General features: G+C 36.6%; 2 protein-coding genes across 2 annotated transcripts; one reads left to right on the top strand and one right to left on the bottom strand.

Moving 5' to 3' along the window:
- Positions 1-3,942: 3,942 nt before the first annotated feature.
- On the top strand, positions 3,943-5,913 carry LOC127127873 (B3 domain-containing transcription factor VRN1). The gene is made up of 5 exons (XM_051057150.1): positions 3,943-4,163; positions 4,470-4,547; positions 4,659-5,049; positions 5,258-5,364; positions 5,513-5,913. Exons 2-5 carry the CDS (start codon positions 4,470-4,472, stop codon positions 5,798-5,800), a joined length of 864 nt encoding a protein of 287 aa, XP_050913107.1. The 5' UTR covers positions 3,943-4,163; the 3' UTR covers positions 5,801-5,913.
- A 140-nt stretch (positions 5,914-6,053) lies between these two features.
- On the bottom strand, positions 6,054-9,938 carry LOC127127875 (elongator complex protein 6). The gene is made up of 5 exons (XM_051057152.1): positions 9,586-9,938; positions 9,414-9,486; positions 7,006-7,205; positions 6,771-6,917; positions 6,054-6,272 (listed from the first exon to the last, which is right to left on the bottom strand). Exons 1-5 carry the CDS (start codon positions 9,808-9,810, stop codon positions 6,162-6,164), a joined length of 756 nt encoding a protein of 251 aa, XP_050913109.1. The 5' UTR covers positions 9,811-9,938; the 3' UTR covers positions 6,054-6,161.
- Positions 9,939-15,658: the final 5,720 nt, after the last annotated feature.

The following is a 15,658-nucleotide window of genomic DNA, read 5'->3' as shown; positions in this document are numbered from 1 at the left end:
ACAACAGCCAAATCTCCTTCTGTACCAGTCCTTTTTAATAGTGTTGGCGAATCCACCTACCATCCAACATCTGCAAGGGGTTCAGAGAAAATCTCAATGAGCGAAATTAACCAACCTATTACTGAGGAGCGTGAAACTTCGCCACCCAAAATCACCACCCAATACTCCCATACTAGTGATTCTGATCATGAAAATGACTCAGGTAAAGAAACCCAAGCTGAAGTGAACAAATATGCTATAGCGGTGGATGAAGAAGTTCATGCTGGAAATGACTCTGAAAGTGGCTCGCCTGATGTCGAAGTTACAGACAAAGCTGCCCTGGGAGGTAATGACGGCCAAGATGAGGAGATGAAGGAAGAAGAAGAAGAATAACAGTCGTTACTCCATGATAGACCTGGTGGTGATAATGATGATGAGGACCTTGAGGAGAAGGATAACAGTAGTGAGGGGAATAATTATGATAACGACGAGAAAAACAAAGGACAACCTTAGGGCCTAACTACTGCTACTCCAACAGTTGATGTTATTCCTGAAGGCATCAAAGCTTCGACTTGAACAACTGGGGGTCTCTCTTCAAAAGAACTAGCAGCCCTGAAGCAGAGTCAACCCCTCGAGTATCTGAAGGCTATGCTGAATAGAAGGGAGAGCTCGTCTGAAAGAAGTTTTAGCACCTCTACAGCGTCTGAAGATCAACCTTCGAGCAAACATGTGGATGAGGCACTCTTGAAGATAAAAGAAAATATCTTTAAGGGTGATCTATTCCTACTCTTGCTGGATGATCCTTCTGCCCCCCTTATCCTTGAAAACTCTCCTTAACCAGGTTAATTTACTGGAAGCTTCTCTCGAGGTTGTCAAAGTTATCTTGGAGTTGGGTACTATGATTGAACAAGTTGTTGTTGATCATAAGCTGTTACCCCAAATCACCAAGGAAATTGAGAAAAAAGCTGGTGCTGAAGCAGCTGCTTGGGATGCGACTACTGAATTGACTAACAAAGTAATGGAACTGGAGTAGATCAAAGAGAAAAACATGGCAGAGATTGAAAGCCATGACCGTGACATTGCCTCTTGGGAAGCGCAAATAAAGGAACTATAGGTCAAGATCTCTAAAGCTAAAAAACGCAAAGGCGAGCTTTTAAAGTATGATGACACTTCCATGGATAAGGAGTTAGATTTTGGTCTGGAGTTTGTCGAAAAGGCGTGAAAACTAGAGGCAGAGCTCGTGACTCTTCGGTCAAAAAGATCCCTATGTGAGAAACGTTTGGAGCTTCACAAGGCAAAATATCTCCATATGAAGACTCATCTCCCTTTTTAGCTTTAGTCTCTTTTCCGTTTATCTCCTCATGACTTTTGGTTTCAATTGTACTGATTATTAGCCCTTTGGGCCTTTATAATGAATTTAAGCCATGTTGGAAATATTTTTATTACCATGTTGGTTTCGACCAATTCACATGCAATTATTCGTTTATTATTTTTATCTCTTGGAGCGCTGGCTTATACTTTTTCAACTATTTTCCATTCACTCTTAAGATTCTTTTATCTTTATTAAGCTCCTCGATCTCATAAGCACGAGACTACTTGTAAAATTTGAAAAGGACCTTCCCATTTGTGAGACCATTTCCCTAAGGCCCAATCCTTTTGATCCATTGGAAGGATCACTTTCCAAACCAAGTCTTTAGGTGAAAACGTCTTAACTTTAACCTTCATATTATAAGATTTCTCTACTCTCTTCTTCTGCCTTTCCAATAATTCCAAGGCATTGAGTCTCTCCTCATCTAGATCAACTAACTCATCTAGCATCATGTTCCAATATGATTCTGATGGAATTTCATGATGCCTCTGTATTCTTGTTGATTGTAGGTAAATCTTGATTGGTAAAACTGCATCACGACCAAAGGTTAGTCAAAATGGGGTCGAATTAGTGGCTTCTTTAGGGGAGGTTCGACACGCCCACAAAACCTGATCTAAAGTCTTGTGCCAATTTTTGGGCCTCTTCCCCACATGTTTTTTAATCAAACTAATTACCACCTTATTCGCTGCTTCGACCTGACCATTAGCCCGAGCATAATATGGCGTAGAAGTTAATAATTTGAAACCCATTTCCTTAGCAAATTCTTGCTTTTTTCGATCAGTAAATATTGATCCTTGATCTATTGTGATGGCCTCTAGGATTCCAAATCTATAAATAATGTGTTTCTGGATAAATTCGATCACATCTTCTTGGTTTATATTTGGCAAGGGTATAACTTCAATCCATTTTGTAAAGTAATCAATGCCAACCAAAATATACCTCTGACTTTTAGATGATGATGGTCGAATTTCCCCAACCAAATCTAAAGCCCAACCTCAAAAAGGCCAAGGTTTGACTATAGAATGCAGTTCGCTTGCTGGGACATGTTGTATGCCTGCATGTACCTGACACTCTTGGCATCCTTTGGCGAATTCAATGTAGTCTTTTAACATGGTAGGCCAGTACATACCTTGGCGAATTAATAACCATTTCATCTTATGGCCAATCTAATGTGCCCCACATGCCCTACCATGGGCAGTCGAAAGGGCTAGATATGCCTCTGATTTACTAAGACATTTGAGTAAAACTCCCTTAGGAGTCTTTTTGAATAATTCAATACCCAAAAGAACATAACTTAAAGCTCGATACCTGGTTTTCCGTTCGGTAGACACCGTCGGATTCCGTAAATACTCCACTATTGGTTTTCTCCAATCCTCATCTGTCAGGCTATCTACTGGCAATATTTCCCAGCTCTCTTTGTCGGTGTATCCCAGCTTTGTCGTTTCCAAGTCTGATGGGGCTAATCTGGTTGCCACAACTCTTCCTCTGACTCCGATTACTTTTTGCATTTTCTCTTTTGAAATTTTATACCCAGATGCAATTTGAGCAAAGTTGTTAGCCACTTGATTTTCCAATCGTTCATCCCGAACTCCGATCCTGCAGGGTAACATTAATATTAGTGAAGGTGACACTACAGTCAAGAGAACGAGTTAAACGACTGATTGAAAGTAAATTAAATGGACAATTAGGTACATAGAGGACATAAGTAACAGAGAGAGAAAGTAGAATTTGAACAACACCAATCCCTTCAGACCGGGTTTAAGAACTATTGGCAAAAGTTATAGTAGATAAGAAACTAGATGTAGAGAGGGAAGATAAAATATTTTTATTATCAGTAACATGATCAGACACATCAAAACCAAGGATCCAAGATCCAAGAGAAGATGATTGAGAGAGACAAACAGATAAATTATCAGTGTGTGCTCTTCAAAGCAGTGGTACCTGGGAACTGATTCCTCTATTCCATGAGAAATCTTTAGTAGGTTGTCGTTGACTTTATACAGTGAAGGTTGGTTCAGATGGTAAGACTGATCGATTTAAAGCTCGCTTGATAGACAAAGGATACACTCAGATTTTTGGATTGAATTATAGGGATAGCTTCTCGCCTGTAGCTATGATATTTGTTAGACTTCTTCTAGCCATTGCAACCATTCGACATTGGCCTTTTCATCAACTTGACATCAAAAATGCCTTTTTACATGGTATCCAGTGGACCACCTACTATGGTTTTCGCTATCAGGTCATCCATATTTATTTTCATGCTCCAGATGTTCAGTCCTGGACATGAGGGAATGTGTTAAGAGTCTCACATCGGATAATTTATGATCTGAACATATGTTTAGAAGTGAGAGAAGTTCTCACTCTAACAATCCGTTTTGTAGGGTTGAGTTAAATCCAACCACATTTCTTAATTCGATATATATTGAGAAAAATTACATCTAGAGAACGGTGTAAATCTACTGGGAGAACAATTCATCACATATAACTATAATAAAATAAAAATAACTCCATTTTTTTTTTTAACTATTAGTCTAAAGAATCTCCTTCTTTGGTGTTAACTAATTCTCAACTTTCTATTTTTCTCTTTCTTTCCATTTTAATGTTTCAAATTACATCTTACATACTTGTGTAAGACGCTTCAACACTCATCACCTGCATTTTTTACTGCAGCTAGCTAGCTACTCAACTCTTTTAACTTTATTTGCTGTTACTTTGAGATATACTTAGATCTTACTTTTTCATTTCCGAAATCTTCTCAACTTTCAGTCACTCACTCACAAACACTCTCATCAATCATCTTTTTCATCCTTACAAGGTTTATCATTAACTCTATTATGCTTTCATGTTTCTGTTTATGTTCAATGTTTGTGTATTGTGTTGAAGCTTTTTACTGTTTTAACATGTCACCTTCATTTGCATTTCCCGGTTTCATTTGTATTTTTCATCTCTTTCAACAGTGTATTTTCATTGTCTATTTGTATTTTTCACTTAACAATGTATTTGTACTTTCTTCAAGTGTCACAGATTCAAGGTTTGTGTATGCTGTTCATGTTTCTGTTTATGTTCAAGATTTGTGTGTACTTATTTATTTCCAACTACTAACATCAATCTCCTATCTTAGATGTCAAGGCCTCTCTCCCAGTTTTTCAGGATCATAGTTACTGAATATCATCAACAAAAAAAGCTTGTAAAACCCTGTGTAAGTATCTTTTAACATCATCATACTTTGTATGATCTGACTTGTTTCCTCAATTTGGTCTGTTTGTTATGCGCTCATTACGCTTATTAATCTATTTTAATTATTTGACAGATGTTACCAATAAAGATTGTGAAGAAATATGGAGAAGGTTTAGCAAAAGTTATCTGTTTAAAGACTCCTGATGGTGAAGAATGGAAAATAAATTTGGTGAACAATGATGGCAAAATATGGTTTGGAAAAGGTTGGAAGGAATTCACACAGTATTATTCTCTATGTCAGGGCCATCTTCTGATGTTTAAATATCAAAGAAGTTCTGAATTTCATGTAGACATCTTTGATAATACAACCGTTGAGATAAACTACCCTCTCAAAAGAGTTGAAGCTGAAAAGGTTTCAAACAATGAGGAAGATCGTAGAACAAGTAAGAAGAGAAAAGCTAACTCTTCCTTTGAATTTGGAAGCACTAGTTGTGCCAAGCATCATCCTCACAAGAGAAGCAAAGGTATAATTAAGATTCTTTTAACATGTTAAGATAAGTCATTAGCTTTTGTTCTCTTCAATTCATGTCTGATAAGACTGGTAAAAATTTGATGAAATGACATACATTTTTGTCTGATAAGACTGGTAAAAACTTGAGGAAATGGCATACATTTTTGTTAACATGAAAAATGATTGCGAACTATGTGCATTATGGTGTTTCATTTTTGCAGTAAAACAAGTGAAAACAACACTTGAAAGGGCAAAAGAGTTCAAAACATCTAATCCATCATTTATTCTTGCCATGGGTACATCATATGTTGAAAGCAGATATTGTTTGGTAAGTAGCAATGAAACATTGTAAAATAATTTGAAGAATATAGCACACAAGTTAATAAAACTGTTTTACGCAATTAATTTTAGGATATAGAATAAAGTAGAATTCAAGTAGTTTATAATTGTAAAAGACCTTTTATTTTGCTTGGCAGACAATTCCTTGTGAATTTGGTAAGAGACATTTTGACTTGAAAAAGAAGATAGGAGACATTTATTTTGGGATGTTGGGTGAGGAAAGAGTTTGGCGTGCACGGTACGCAATCAAGATGAACAGAAGAAGAATGAAGTTTGAAGTCACAGGTGGATGGTATAAATTCTCAAAGTACAATAATTTGAGAGTCGGTGATGTTTGTAACTTTGAGCTCATTCTTAAGACTGACATGACTTTTCAAGTTCACATTTTTAGAAAAACAAATGAAGACAACAGTAAGACTAATTGAAGTTTGGTTTTGTTGAATGAATTGATGTAGTAAACCTTTTGTATTACTTGCATACTTGGTGAAGAGTAAACCTCTATTTGGAAAATGAGTGATTTGAATTTCTCTTTCTGATTTGGTTTGTGTTTGACTCAGGACTACATATTGGAGGGCGTTAAACCACAAAATCAGTTTTCATGGTAGATGAGAGAAAAGTGAATGTGTAAAAATGTTATAGAATGAATCTGAAATTTTTGAGCTAAAATAAACATGTTAATTGAAAATTAAGAACATTCTTTCAAATGCAGGAACCATCAACAAAGATGTGCTATCATTTCTCTAATTTCTAGATTACACAACTGTTTGTAAAGGAAGTTTGGCAACACTAAATTTTTGTGCCAGGATAAAAACACTCGATGCTATTTTCCTTGACCTTGAAGTGAAAATTATGAATCTTAACAGGTGAAATTCCATGCTGCTTATGTAACACCATCAACTGCATAAGATGACAAACAAAACATAATCAGAGTAAGTTTATGCAATCCGATTAAGTCTACAATCCATGGCTACAGACAGTGATTGCTAGTTTGCTACATTAATCTTAAGACAATATAAAGATAAACCCTAGGAATCAGTGCAAACAAAAGCATGAAATATTTGTATCACAACTACAACGTAATTCAACATTTGAAAGATAAATAATAATAACTTATTCTTCTCCCTTTTGATTTATTTTGCAGCAACCGGAACATGCATTAACAATGCCACTGATGATAGATAATTTGAGTGATTAAAATACGGTTTAATTGGTTCAATCTATTAAAATACGGTTGAACAAACCAGAATTAGATCAACAAGCAAATTGGTCTATTCCCAATTTCACAGTTCAGTTTAAAAAAAATATATATTTTACTCCATTAATATTTTCAAAAAATGTAAGAATCATATATTCAGCTTAAGCATGAACTTATCATGTAGAATGATAGAAATATACCTGTCCATGCACATCTTTTGCCAAACCAGTGGCCAATGGTTCAGCCTTGACCAAAATGTCGGCAAGGTGCTCCATCTCTAAGATAATGTCAGGCTTCTCTTCATTCAAATAAATATCTCTATGGTTAAGTGCAACGAATGCACAACCCTGTGATAGGAACAGATAAATATATGAACAAAAAATATATATATTGAAATTGATTTGAAAAACAGTCAAGGCAATGATATTATCTTACATATTCTGATGTTAGTGTATAGCAATAATGCAGGAAGTCTAAAACGTCATTTGAAGAGCCATTAGCAGCAACTTCAAGAAAAGAGATATCATCTATCATGATAGTGACAAATTTCATGTTGTCTTGAGGTAATGCCTTGATCACTCTTTCAATTTTCTCAAATACAGCAGCAAAACCATTGTGATTGGATTTTCCTTCATCTAGTCATAAATAACAATGATATTACTCAGTCAAGTACATAATCCATCGGACACAAAAATGAAATGTCAACATTTTTATGGTAAACTGCCATCAACTAAAATCACAAAATATTAATCATTTGATCATAAAATATTAATTTGGCAGCTAATGGCCAATAGTCAAGCACGGGATCTTAAGTAGAATTGGACGGCCTGTAAAAGATCGTGAAACTAGGATCGTAGCATGACACTTAAGATCTTACTGAAGGGCAAAATGGTTCTTTGACATATATACATAAACACAAAAACATGAAATTTATAATACACGAACAAAATAACCCATAAATCACAAAATTCAACCAATTTAATTAATAACTCATAACCATCATTCCATAATTTAACAAGTTCAAAAGACTTTGTTCAAAATAAGTAGCTCAAAAAACATAAATCTAACAAATAAGTCTAATCATCTAAGATATTATGTATTCTCATGTCATGATAGTCATATAAAAGGCAATTTCAGCCCGTAAGATCGTAACATCTTAAGATTTAGCACTTGATCTTGACCACAAAGTGCACAAAAAAGTTTTTTCTAAGATCGTAGCACTAAAAGGCAACTTCGGGACATAAGATCGTAAGATCTTAAGACCCAGAACTCGATCTTGACTACACTGCTAATGGCTACTAGCTATACACTTTTTACAGCAGTTATGCATGGAACAAAATATTTTCACTATTTAATATGGCTTGCTCTAAAAGTTAGTAATTTCTAATAGCTCTTGGGGGAGAAGATTTTCTGTTGCCAGTTGTTGTCCTTACACTCACCTTGAGGACAAGGGATGTTATGAGGGCAGAAGGGTTGATGTGAGGAGAAAGAGGAGGTGTGATGAAAAGAATCATATTCTAGAGAAGTATTGGTTGTGATCCGGAAGACGGTGCTATATTTAGTGGGAGTAATAATTACAGGAGAGATGCTGGAATTGGTTGGGGCTTTTGGGAGAGATTAGGCTCTCTCTATTCACCTAAGTCTATATTATCTTCTTTTTCTATATTTGATACTACCCAAGTCTATATTATCTTCTTTCTCTATTTGCTTAAGTCTCTTATCAATTTGATACTGCCTTTAATTCCATTACATACACATTTCAATTTTCTATTTGGGTTCCTACCAATATGTGTATAAATAAGATAATGGATTTAGAGATAAGTTATCTAGTCATTCGAGAAAATGATGGGGCCTTTTGGACATATGAAGGCACATAATCACAGACCCTCAAAGTTATACAATTACAATCTAAGCTGTTAAAAAAAGGAATTTTCTCCTAAATATTACTCCCTCCATCCTATAATGAGTGACTCATCTTTGTATAAAACAAAATTGTCCTAAAATGAACGACTCTTTTCAATTTTCCATGCAATATTAATTACTTCTTCTTTTAATAGCATCCTCTAATTAATACTACTTGCATCGTTCCCAATTCAATATATTTCACTTTGCATTTATGATAATCGTGACTCCACCAAGTACTAGATAAGGATTTAGGTTGTAACTTGTAACAACTTTTCCTGAATGAGAAGAGAACATATAGAGTCAAAGATAAAAGTGAGGGAACTGTATGGAAACGGGCCTCTAGTTTGATCATATCTAAGCAATTGAAGAACTATTCCTTAAAATCCAACTATCAAGGGTGAAGAAGAAACCCATTTAAATACTCCACCTAGCATCTATACTACTCAGTGTGGACTTGAGCATATCGTATAATGCCAATGTCCCTATCACGACGCTGCCTCTGAGAGCCAACATCATAACGGTTGCACTCTACACCGTTTTTTTCATCCTTTCTGATCAACCCTTCCGTAAATAAACCTAACTGGGCCACTCATAACGAGGCACTCATACCAATTGATACTTACCCAGCACCTGAAGAACCCTCCATTATAAGCTAGCTATCAAGGGGAAGAACCAACCCACTTAAACACTCCCACAAACCATCCCATATTGTGGGACTTGGGCACCCCATAATACCCAAGGTCCTATCACAATTGTGGCGAAAGCCTTAACGTGACCGCGTTAGCTGAAACAGTTTTTGCCCTAAGTTTAATAAACAACACACTGAAAAATAACAATTGAATATTTTCTCAAATGAAACATCTTTGCACTATTCAACTTTATCAAGCAAATGATAAGGACAAACTATGAAAGAAATGAAAGATACCTGAATTTCTCACCTGGAAACTGCAACATAAGCAAGTCAATGAAAAATAATCTATTATTATCTCTTTGAGCAGCCAAATTGCAACCCTAAAACAGAAAACCCTAAAAAATAAAATCATTGTGATAAAATACAGAATAATAACAATACAAAATGGAAATACGGAGAGAGAGAAATGAGGAAGTTACAATTTTTCTGAGAATGCGATCGTAGTGGGAGAAAGGGTTCGAGAGGGCGAGGAAGATAACAGACGAAGAAGGGTGAGAAGAGAAGGTGCGTTTGAGGATATGGTGAAGAACGAAAGCGGCGCTTGTGTCGACGGTGTCTTCTACAAGGACGAAGCGACCGTAGAGGTTGTTGTTGCTGTGAAGACCTAAGGATTCAGTCAGAAGGTTCAATTCTTTGTGTTCCATCGTTTCTGGTTTTTGGTTTCTCTGCAACAAAGACTTCAATGGAGTTATGGTGATATCACAATGGATCCGGTTGGGTCGGGTATGCCCGAATAATTAAGGACTTAGAATTGAAAATTTTCCCTTGTACCCCTACAATTAGCCTCATATCCCTGCGATTTTTAAAAAATTCCAATTCTACCTTTAACTGGTTTTAACCAATTTATTATTTCAATTTTACCATTCAGTTAAAAATTTCAGAAATTACACGTTTCACACCCCTCGCACCGGAACTCCTGCAAAAAGACGTCCGGTATGTATTTTTCTCAAACCGGAAGACTGCAAAAATGACTTCCGAAACACACAAAGCAATGAACCGGAAGACTTCACGAAAGAGTTCTGGTTCAATCAGAAAAAGGTTACAAACCGGAACACTTCTTGAAAGAGTTCCGGTAAACAAATTTACACATACCGGAACTCTTTGAAGAAGTGTTCCGGTTTGCTTTTTTTTTTTTAAATTTAATCTGTTTTTTATTTTGCAGGAATGGAAAATCTTTCCCAAATATGTGTAGATACTACTGATGCATTTATAACGACCGAAAGATTTGGTACACGAGAAGATGTTATCATATGGATTAAAGAGGTTGGAATCAATAATAAAGTAACTGTTATTATTCGTCGTTCAGATACTGAAACAGGGAAGAGAGGGAGAAGTAACAAATTAATATTTGGTTGTGATAAAGGTGGGAAACACAAGAGTACTGATAGTGGTTCCCAAAGTGCGTCCAAGAAATGTGGATGCCCATTTAAAATCAGGTCGACTCCGGTGAAAGATGGATTTGGTTGGAAGATTGATGTAAAATGTGGGTTACATAATCATGGATTACCTGATAGATTAGAAGGTCATTCGTTTATTGGTAGGTTGACCACAGATGAGAAGCAACATGTCGCTGATTTGACAAAGAGACATGTACCACCTAGACACATATTGCTTTCCTTGCAAGACCGAGATCCTGAGAATGTCACTCGGATTACGCAAGTATACAAGCATAAGAGTCTGATACAAAAAGAGATAAGAGGTCCTAGGAGTGAGATACAACATCTGTTTAAGTTTATTGAGGATGCAGGCTATGTCTATTGGAGTAGAAAAAAGGATGACTCGGAAGTTGTGAGAGAGATATTTTGGGCATATCCTGATTCAGTTAAGTTGTTGAATATTTTTCCGATTGTGTTAGTTATGGATAGCACCTACAAGACAAACAAATATAGACAACCTTTGTTTGAAATTGTTGGCACGACATCGACCGAGTTGACTTTTGCTGTTGCATTTGCGTATATGGAGTCTGAGCAGACAGAGAATTTTTGCTGGGTATTGGAGAAACTAAAAGAGTTGTTTGTGAAGAAAGACATGTGTCCACAAGTGATTTTGACAGATAGAGATCTTGCTTTGATGAAAGCAATTGAAATTGTGTTTCCCAGGTCGATTAATTTGCTATGTAGATTTCACATTAACAAAAACGTTGGTGCCAAATGCAAACAACATGTGGTGAATGACCTGCAAAAGACGATAGACATATTATGGATGGAAGTTGTTTGGGCTAGTGATGAGGTTGAGTATGGTCAACGGTTGTATCAACTTGAGCAAGCATGTGTTGATTATAGTGGATTTATTAATTATGTGAAAGACACATGGTTGACTCCACATAGACATAGATTTGTTGGAGCATGGATTAATCGAGTGCTACATTTGGGTAACACAACGACTAATCGGTACGTCTTATAATTTTTTATGTGTTATTTTTATATGTGATATTATTTGTATGTATTTTTTATGTGTTATTTTCAATATTTTTAGGGTGGAATCTGCTCATTGGAAGTTAAAGCAGATGTTAGGAAACAGTATAGGTGACATGGTCAAATGTTGGAAAGCCATGAATAACAACTTGAGGTTACAACTGGGAAATATTAGAGCTTCTTTTCAAAAGAGTTTTTATGAAGTTGAGCACGCACACATAAGTCCCTTTTATGGTTATTTGCGTGGTTCCGTATCTCGAGCTGCTTTGAGACGTATTGCTGAAGAGTTATTGAGAGTTGATTATGTTGGAACTAACAGGCAAATATGTGGTTGTACTCTTAGAACATCTTATGGGTTACCTTGTGCTTGTGAGTTAGAAAGATACACACTAGATGGTATACCGATACCCATTGATGTTGTTCATGTTCATTGGAGGAAACTAACTATGGAAGTTGAGTTAGAGGTAGGTGCAAATGATGGATCAGAGGTGGATATGACTTGTGCAATGGATGAATTGTGGAGACGATTTAGGTCATTAGATGTTATTGGGAAAAGGGCATTAAAGAGTATGGTGTGTGAACTAGCATACCCAACAATGACTCCATTGTGTCCACCACCTGAGAAACTAAAAACCAAAGGAGGAGTGAAGAAGAAAGGGAAAAAACCAGCAGGATATGATGTTTATATGGACCCTTCGTATCATGAGTATGTTGATAAGGCATCTCAATCTTCACAAAGGCAATCTCAACCATCACAGACTTCGAAGAAGTTAAAATTATCAAAGAAGCAACCACAATTCATTCTTCAATTTCCTAATCATATTAGGTCATACATTGAAGATGTTGTTAATGTTGAATCAGATGGTAGTTGTGGATTTAGAGTCATTACCTCATTGCATGGATATGGTGAGGATGGTTGGCCAATGGTTCGCAGAGAGTTGGGGTTGGCAATAATAGACAAGGATAAGTCAACTTTGTATGACAAGTTATTTTCTAATCGGTTGTCAGAAGTGAGAGAATCTTTGATGATAGAATCCTTTGGTTCACAGCCACCTGAAAAATGGTTGAGTCTACCAGATATGGGTTACTTGATAGCGAATCGCTATAATGTTGTACTTGTCTGTTTAAGCAATCCGTGCATGACTTTCTTTCCGATGACAAGTTCACATTCACCAAATGTCTCTATTTATTGCATTGGTTTTGTTAACCACAATCATTGGGTTCAGGTACGTATTTTGTATGACAAGTTATGTTATATGCCTTAATATTTTAATTATTTCACTTAATTATTTCACTTAATATTTTATATGACTTAATATTTTAATTATTTTACTTTATCAGGTTAACATGAAATAGGGGTTTTCGTTGCCACCGGTCACATTAGATTGGAGGAAATTTCGTTCTCATACAGCAACTACTTGGATGTTAGGATTTGTAGGACGTATGCAACATTGGTAATTACTTACACATGTATTAGCATGAATATGTACTCAAAACATGAATTTTATATTATGTATATTATATTCAGTTCTAATACATAAATCAATGTGAACGAGAAATATGCAAAGCTTCAAATAAATCAGCAAACTGTGGATCTTCCTCTTCGGCATTAACCTGTCTCAGATAGCGATGAATCAATGTAGATACACGAGCCCAATCAGGATCAGATGGTCTGGCGTCATATACAGGAACTGGTACCTCTCTTGGATCGTCACGATGGGGAGGGACCAACTGTGGATGCGAAACACAATAATACCACTCCAGATAACCATCTTCTACATCAGATGGAGTGGTGGCCAGGGTAGATGGACCGATCACAGCGATAACACTCTAATGGTAACTAATCCAATCAACATCAATATCCGTCGCCATCATACAATCAAGAGGTGGGGATGGAACATACTGCCTATACCCGAACTGACGTAAACATCTGTCAGGCAAGTATGGAACAATTGTTTCACCCCACTTCAAACAGCCCTTGTAGAGACATATCTCATCAAACAGACACCATGCTCTATGATCCTCAAATGGATGCTATATGACGTCGGCAGGTGTCAGCTCGTCCAAAATAGGTTATAAATCATCAACCTCCATGACTCCTTGCCTATACGACCATCTCATCGCTCGGGGAAGACCACAGTTATCAGCTGGTTTCCAATTCTCCCCTCTTTTCCAACAGTTGGAAAGTATTCATGAATCTAGCACTGTTACAAAATACAAACATAATAAATAAAATAAATTAAGTTAACATATTTTATAAAATGAATCCAACACTTAATAAACAAAATTAAATTATATACCTGCAGGAGAGTAGGATATCCACCGAGTTGTTTGCAACTGTACATGGACGCATCTCCAAGATATCTGTATAGGGTAACTGGTGCAGCTGCTCCCCAACTATATCCTGAACATCTATCTAAGTCCGTAAACAGGAGGAGGTATCGTGCCTCTACAAGTGTAAAAGTCTTATCGGCAAAAATGGTGGAACCCACCAACATCAATAGATATGCTCTGGTCGCATATGCCCAGCTGGAAGCAGCTCTATGTTGTACGAATAAATCGTATAACCACTCCAACTTGTAATACGAACCCCTGCAGCTACGAACATGTGATTGTGCCTCACCCTGTGACACTCCTAAGTAGTCAACAGCAAGTTCAACAGCTACCTCTTCCGTCACATCCTGAGGACTCCAGAAGATACCCTTGATGGGCAAGTGAAGCAGACATGAGACATCATCCAAAGTAATGCTCATTTCACCAAACGACATGTGAAATGAAGATGTCTCTATATGCCATCTTTCCACAAATGCAGAGACAAGATTTGTGTCTATCTTGTTCAGACTGGTTCTCTGAAGTGAAGATAAACCAGATCTAGATACCCAACTCTCCATTTGTGGTGGAAGAGCCAATGGAACCCTAGATGTCAGCTTCAGTCCATGTCTAGCAACCTTCAACTCTTTCTTTGGACCTCTTTCCTAAAAACAATTAAAACACATATTAGAAAACACAATATAAAATATTCAACTATTATTCATTTTCAAATATATCCAGTTTATTTACCTCACTGAACCATAAATGTCGAGCAACATGATGCTCGTACTTCACCAAAAGAGACGTATCGTACGACCCTCCTGGATATCCAGCCTGCTCAGCTGCAGATGAAGATGCGCCCCGGTCTAACGTGCGGTCTGGAATCCTACCATATGCACCTCGTCTTCGAACCACTGCAAAAAAATTTTTTAAAAAAATTATTAAAAATAAAATAAAAAAACGCACCGGAACACTTACAAGAAGAGTTCCGGTGAATAAAAAAAAGGATGACTACCGGAACATTTTTTGAAAGAGTTCCGGTTTAGATCATCCAAATCAGAAGTCTTTAAGAAAGACTTCCGGTATACAACAAACCAAACCATAAGACTTTCTAAAAGACTTCTGGTATAGTGCCCCCAAAAGGAAACAAACCGGAACTCTTTAAACATGTGTTCCGGTATACACTACGTGAACCGGAAGACTTACTCTGAGTGTTCCGGTTTACAATGCCAAAAAATGAAAATTTTGGTTTCCGGAAGTCTTGAGACGAAAATGGTAAAAAAATTTAGAAATGAAAAATATACCCTATTTATATGAGGATATTTTGGTCAAAAAATTTTAAATGTAGGGGTGTGGGTACAATTGTAGGGGTACGGGGTAAAGTTTTCCTTAGAATTTTTTACCAAAATTACTGTTTTTCAAGAAAATTCTCAAAATAACTCAATTTTCAAAAAAATTCCCAAAGTATCTCACTTTTAGGAGGAGACGCCAATTCAATTGGCGACTCCTCTTAAAAATAAAGTGGAGGCGCCAATTGGATTGGCTAGGGCGTATGGTGCAGTCAATCCAATTGGTGCCCATATGTATTTTTACAAAGGAGGCGGTAATTGGATTGACACATCAGTGTAAAATGCAATTTTTTTTGTTAAACGGTCTACGTGATACATGATTTCGAAATATGACCAATTGATATTAATAAAAATTCCCGTTTACACAAAAAAGCCTAATGGTGATGACCGGGATCACCTAACTGACATCCGATCCCACA

Source organism: Lathyrus oleraceus, chromosome 3, assembly GCF_024323335.1.
Source record: "Lathyrus oleraceus cultivar Zhongwan6 chromosome 3, CAAS_Psat_ZW6_1.0, whole genome shotgun sequence".
Taxonomy (NCBI): domain Eukaryota; kingdom Viridiplantae; phylum Streptophyta; class Magnoliopsida; order Fabales; family Fabaceae; genus Lathyrus; species Lathyrus oleraceus.
The sequence above is the reverse complement of the archived record's forward strand: the minus strand, read 5'-3'. Positions and strand labels throughout refer to the sequence as shown.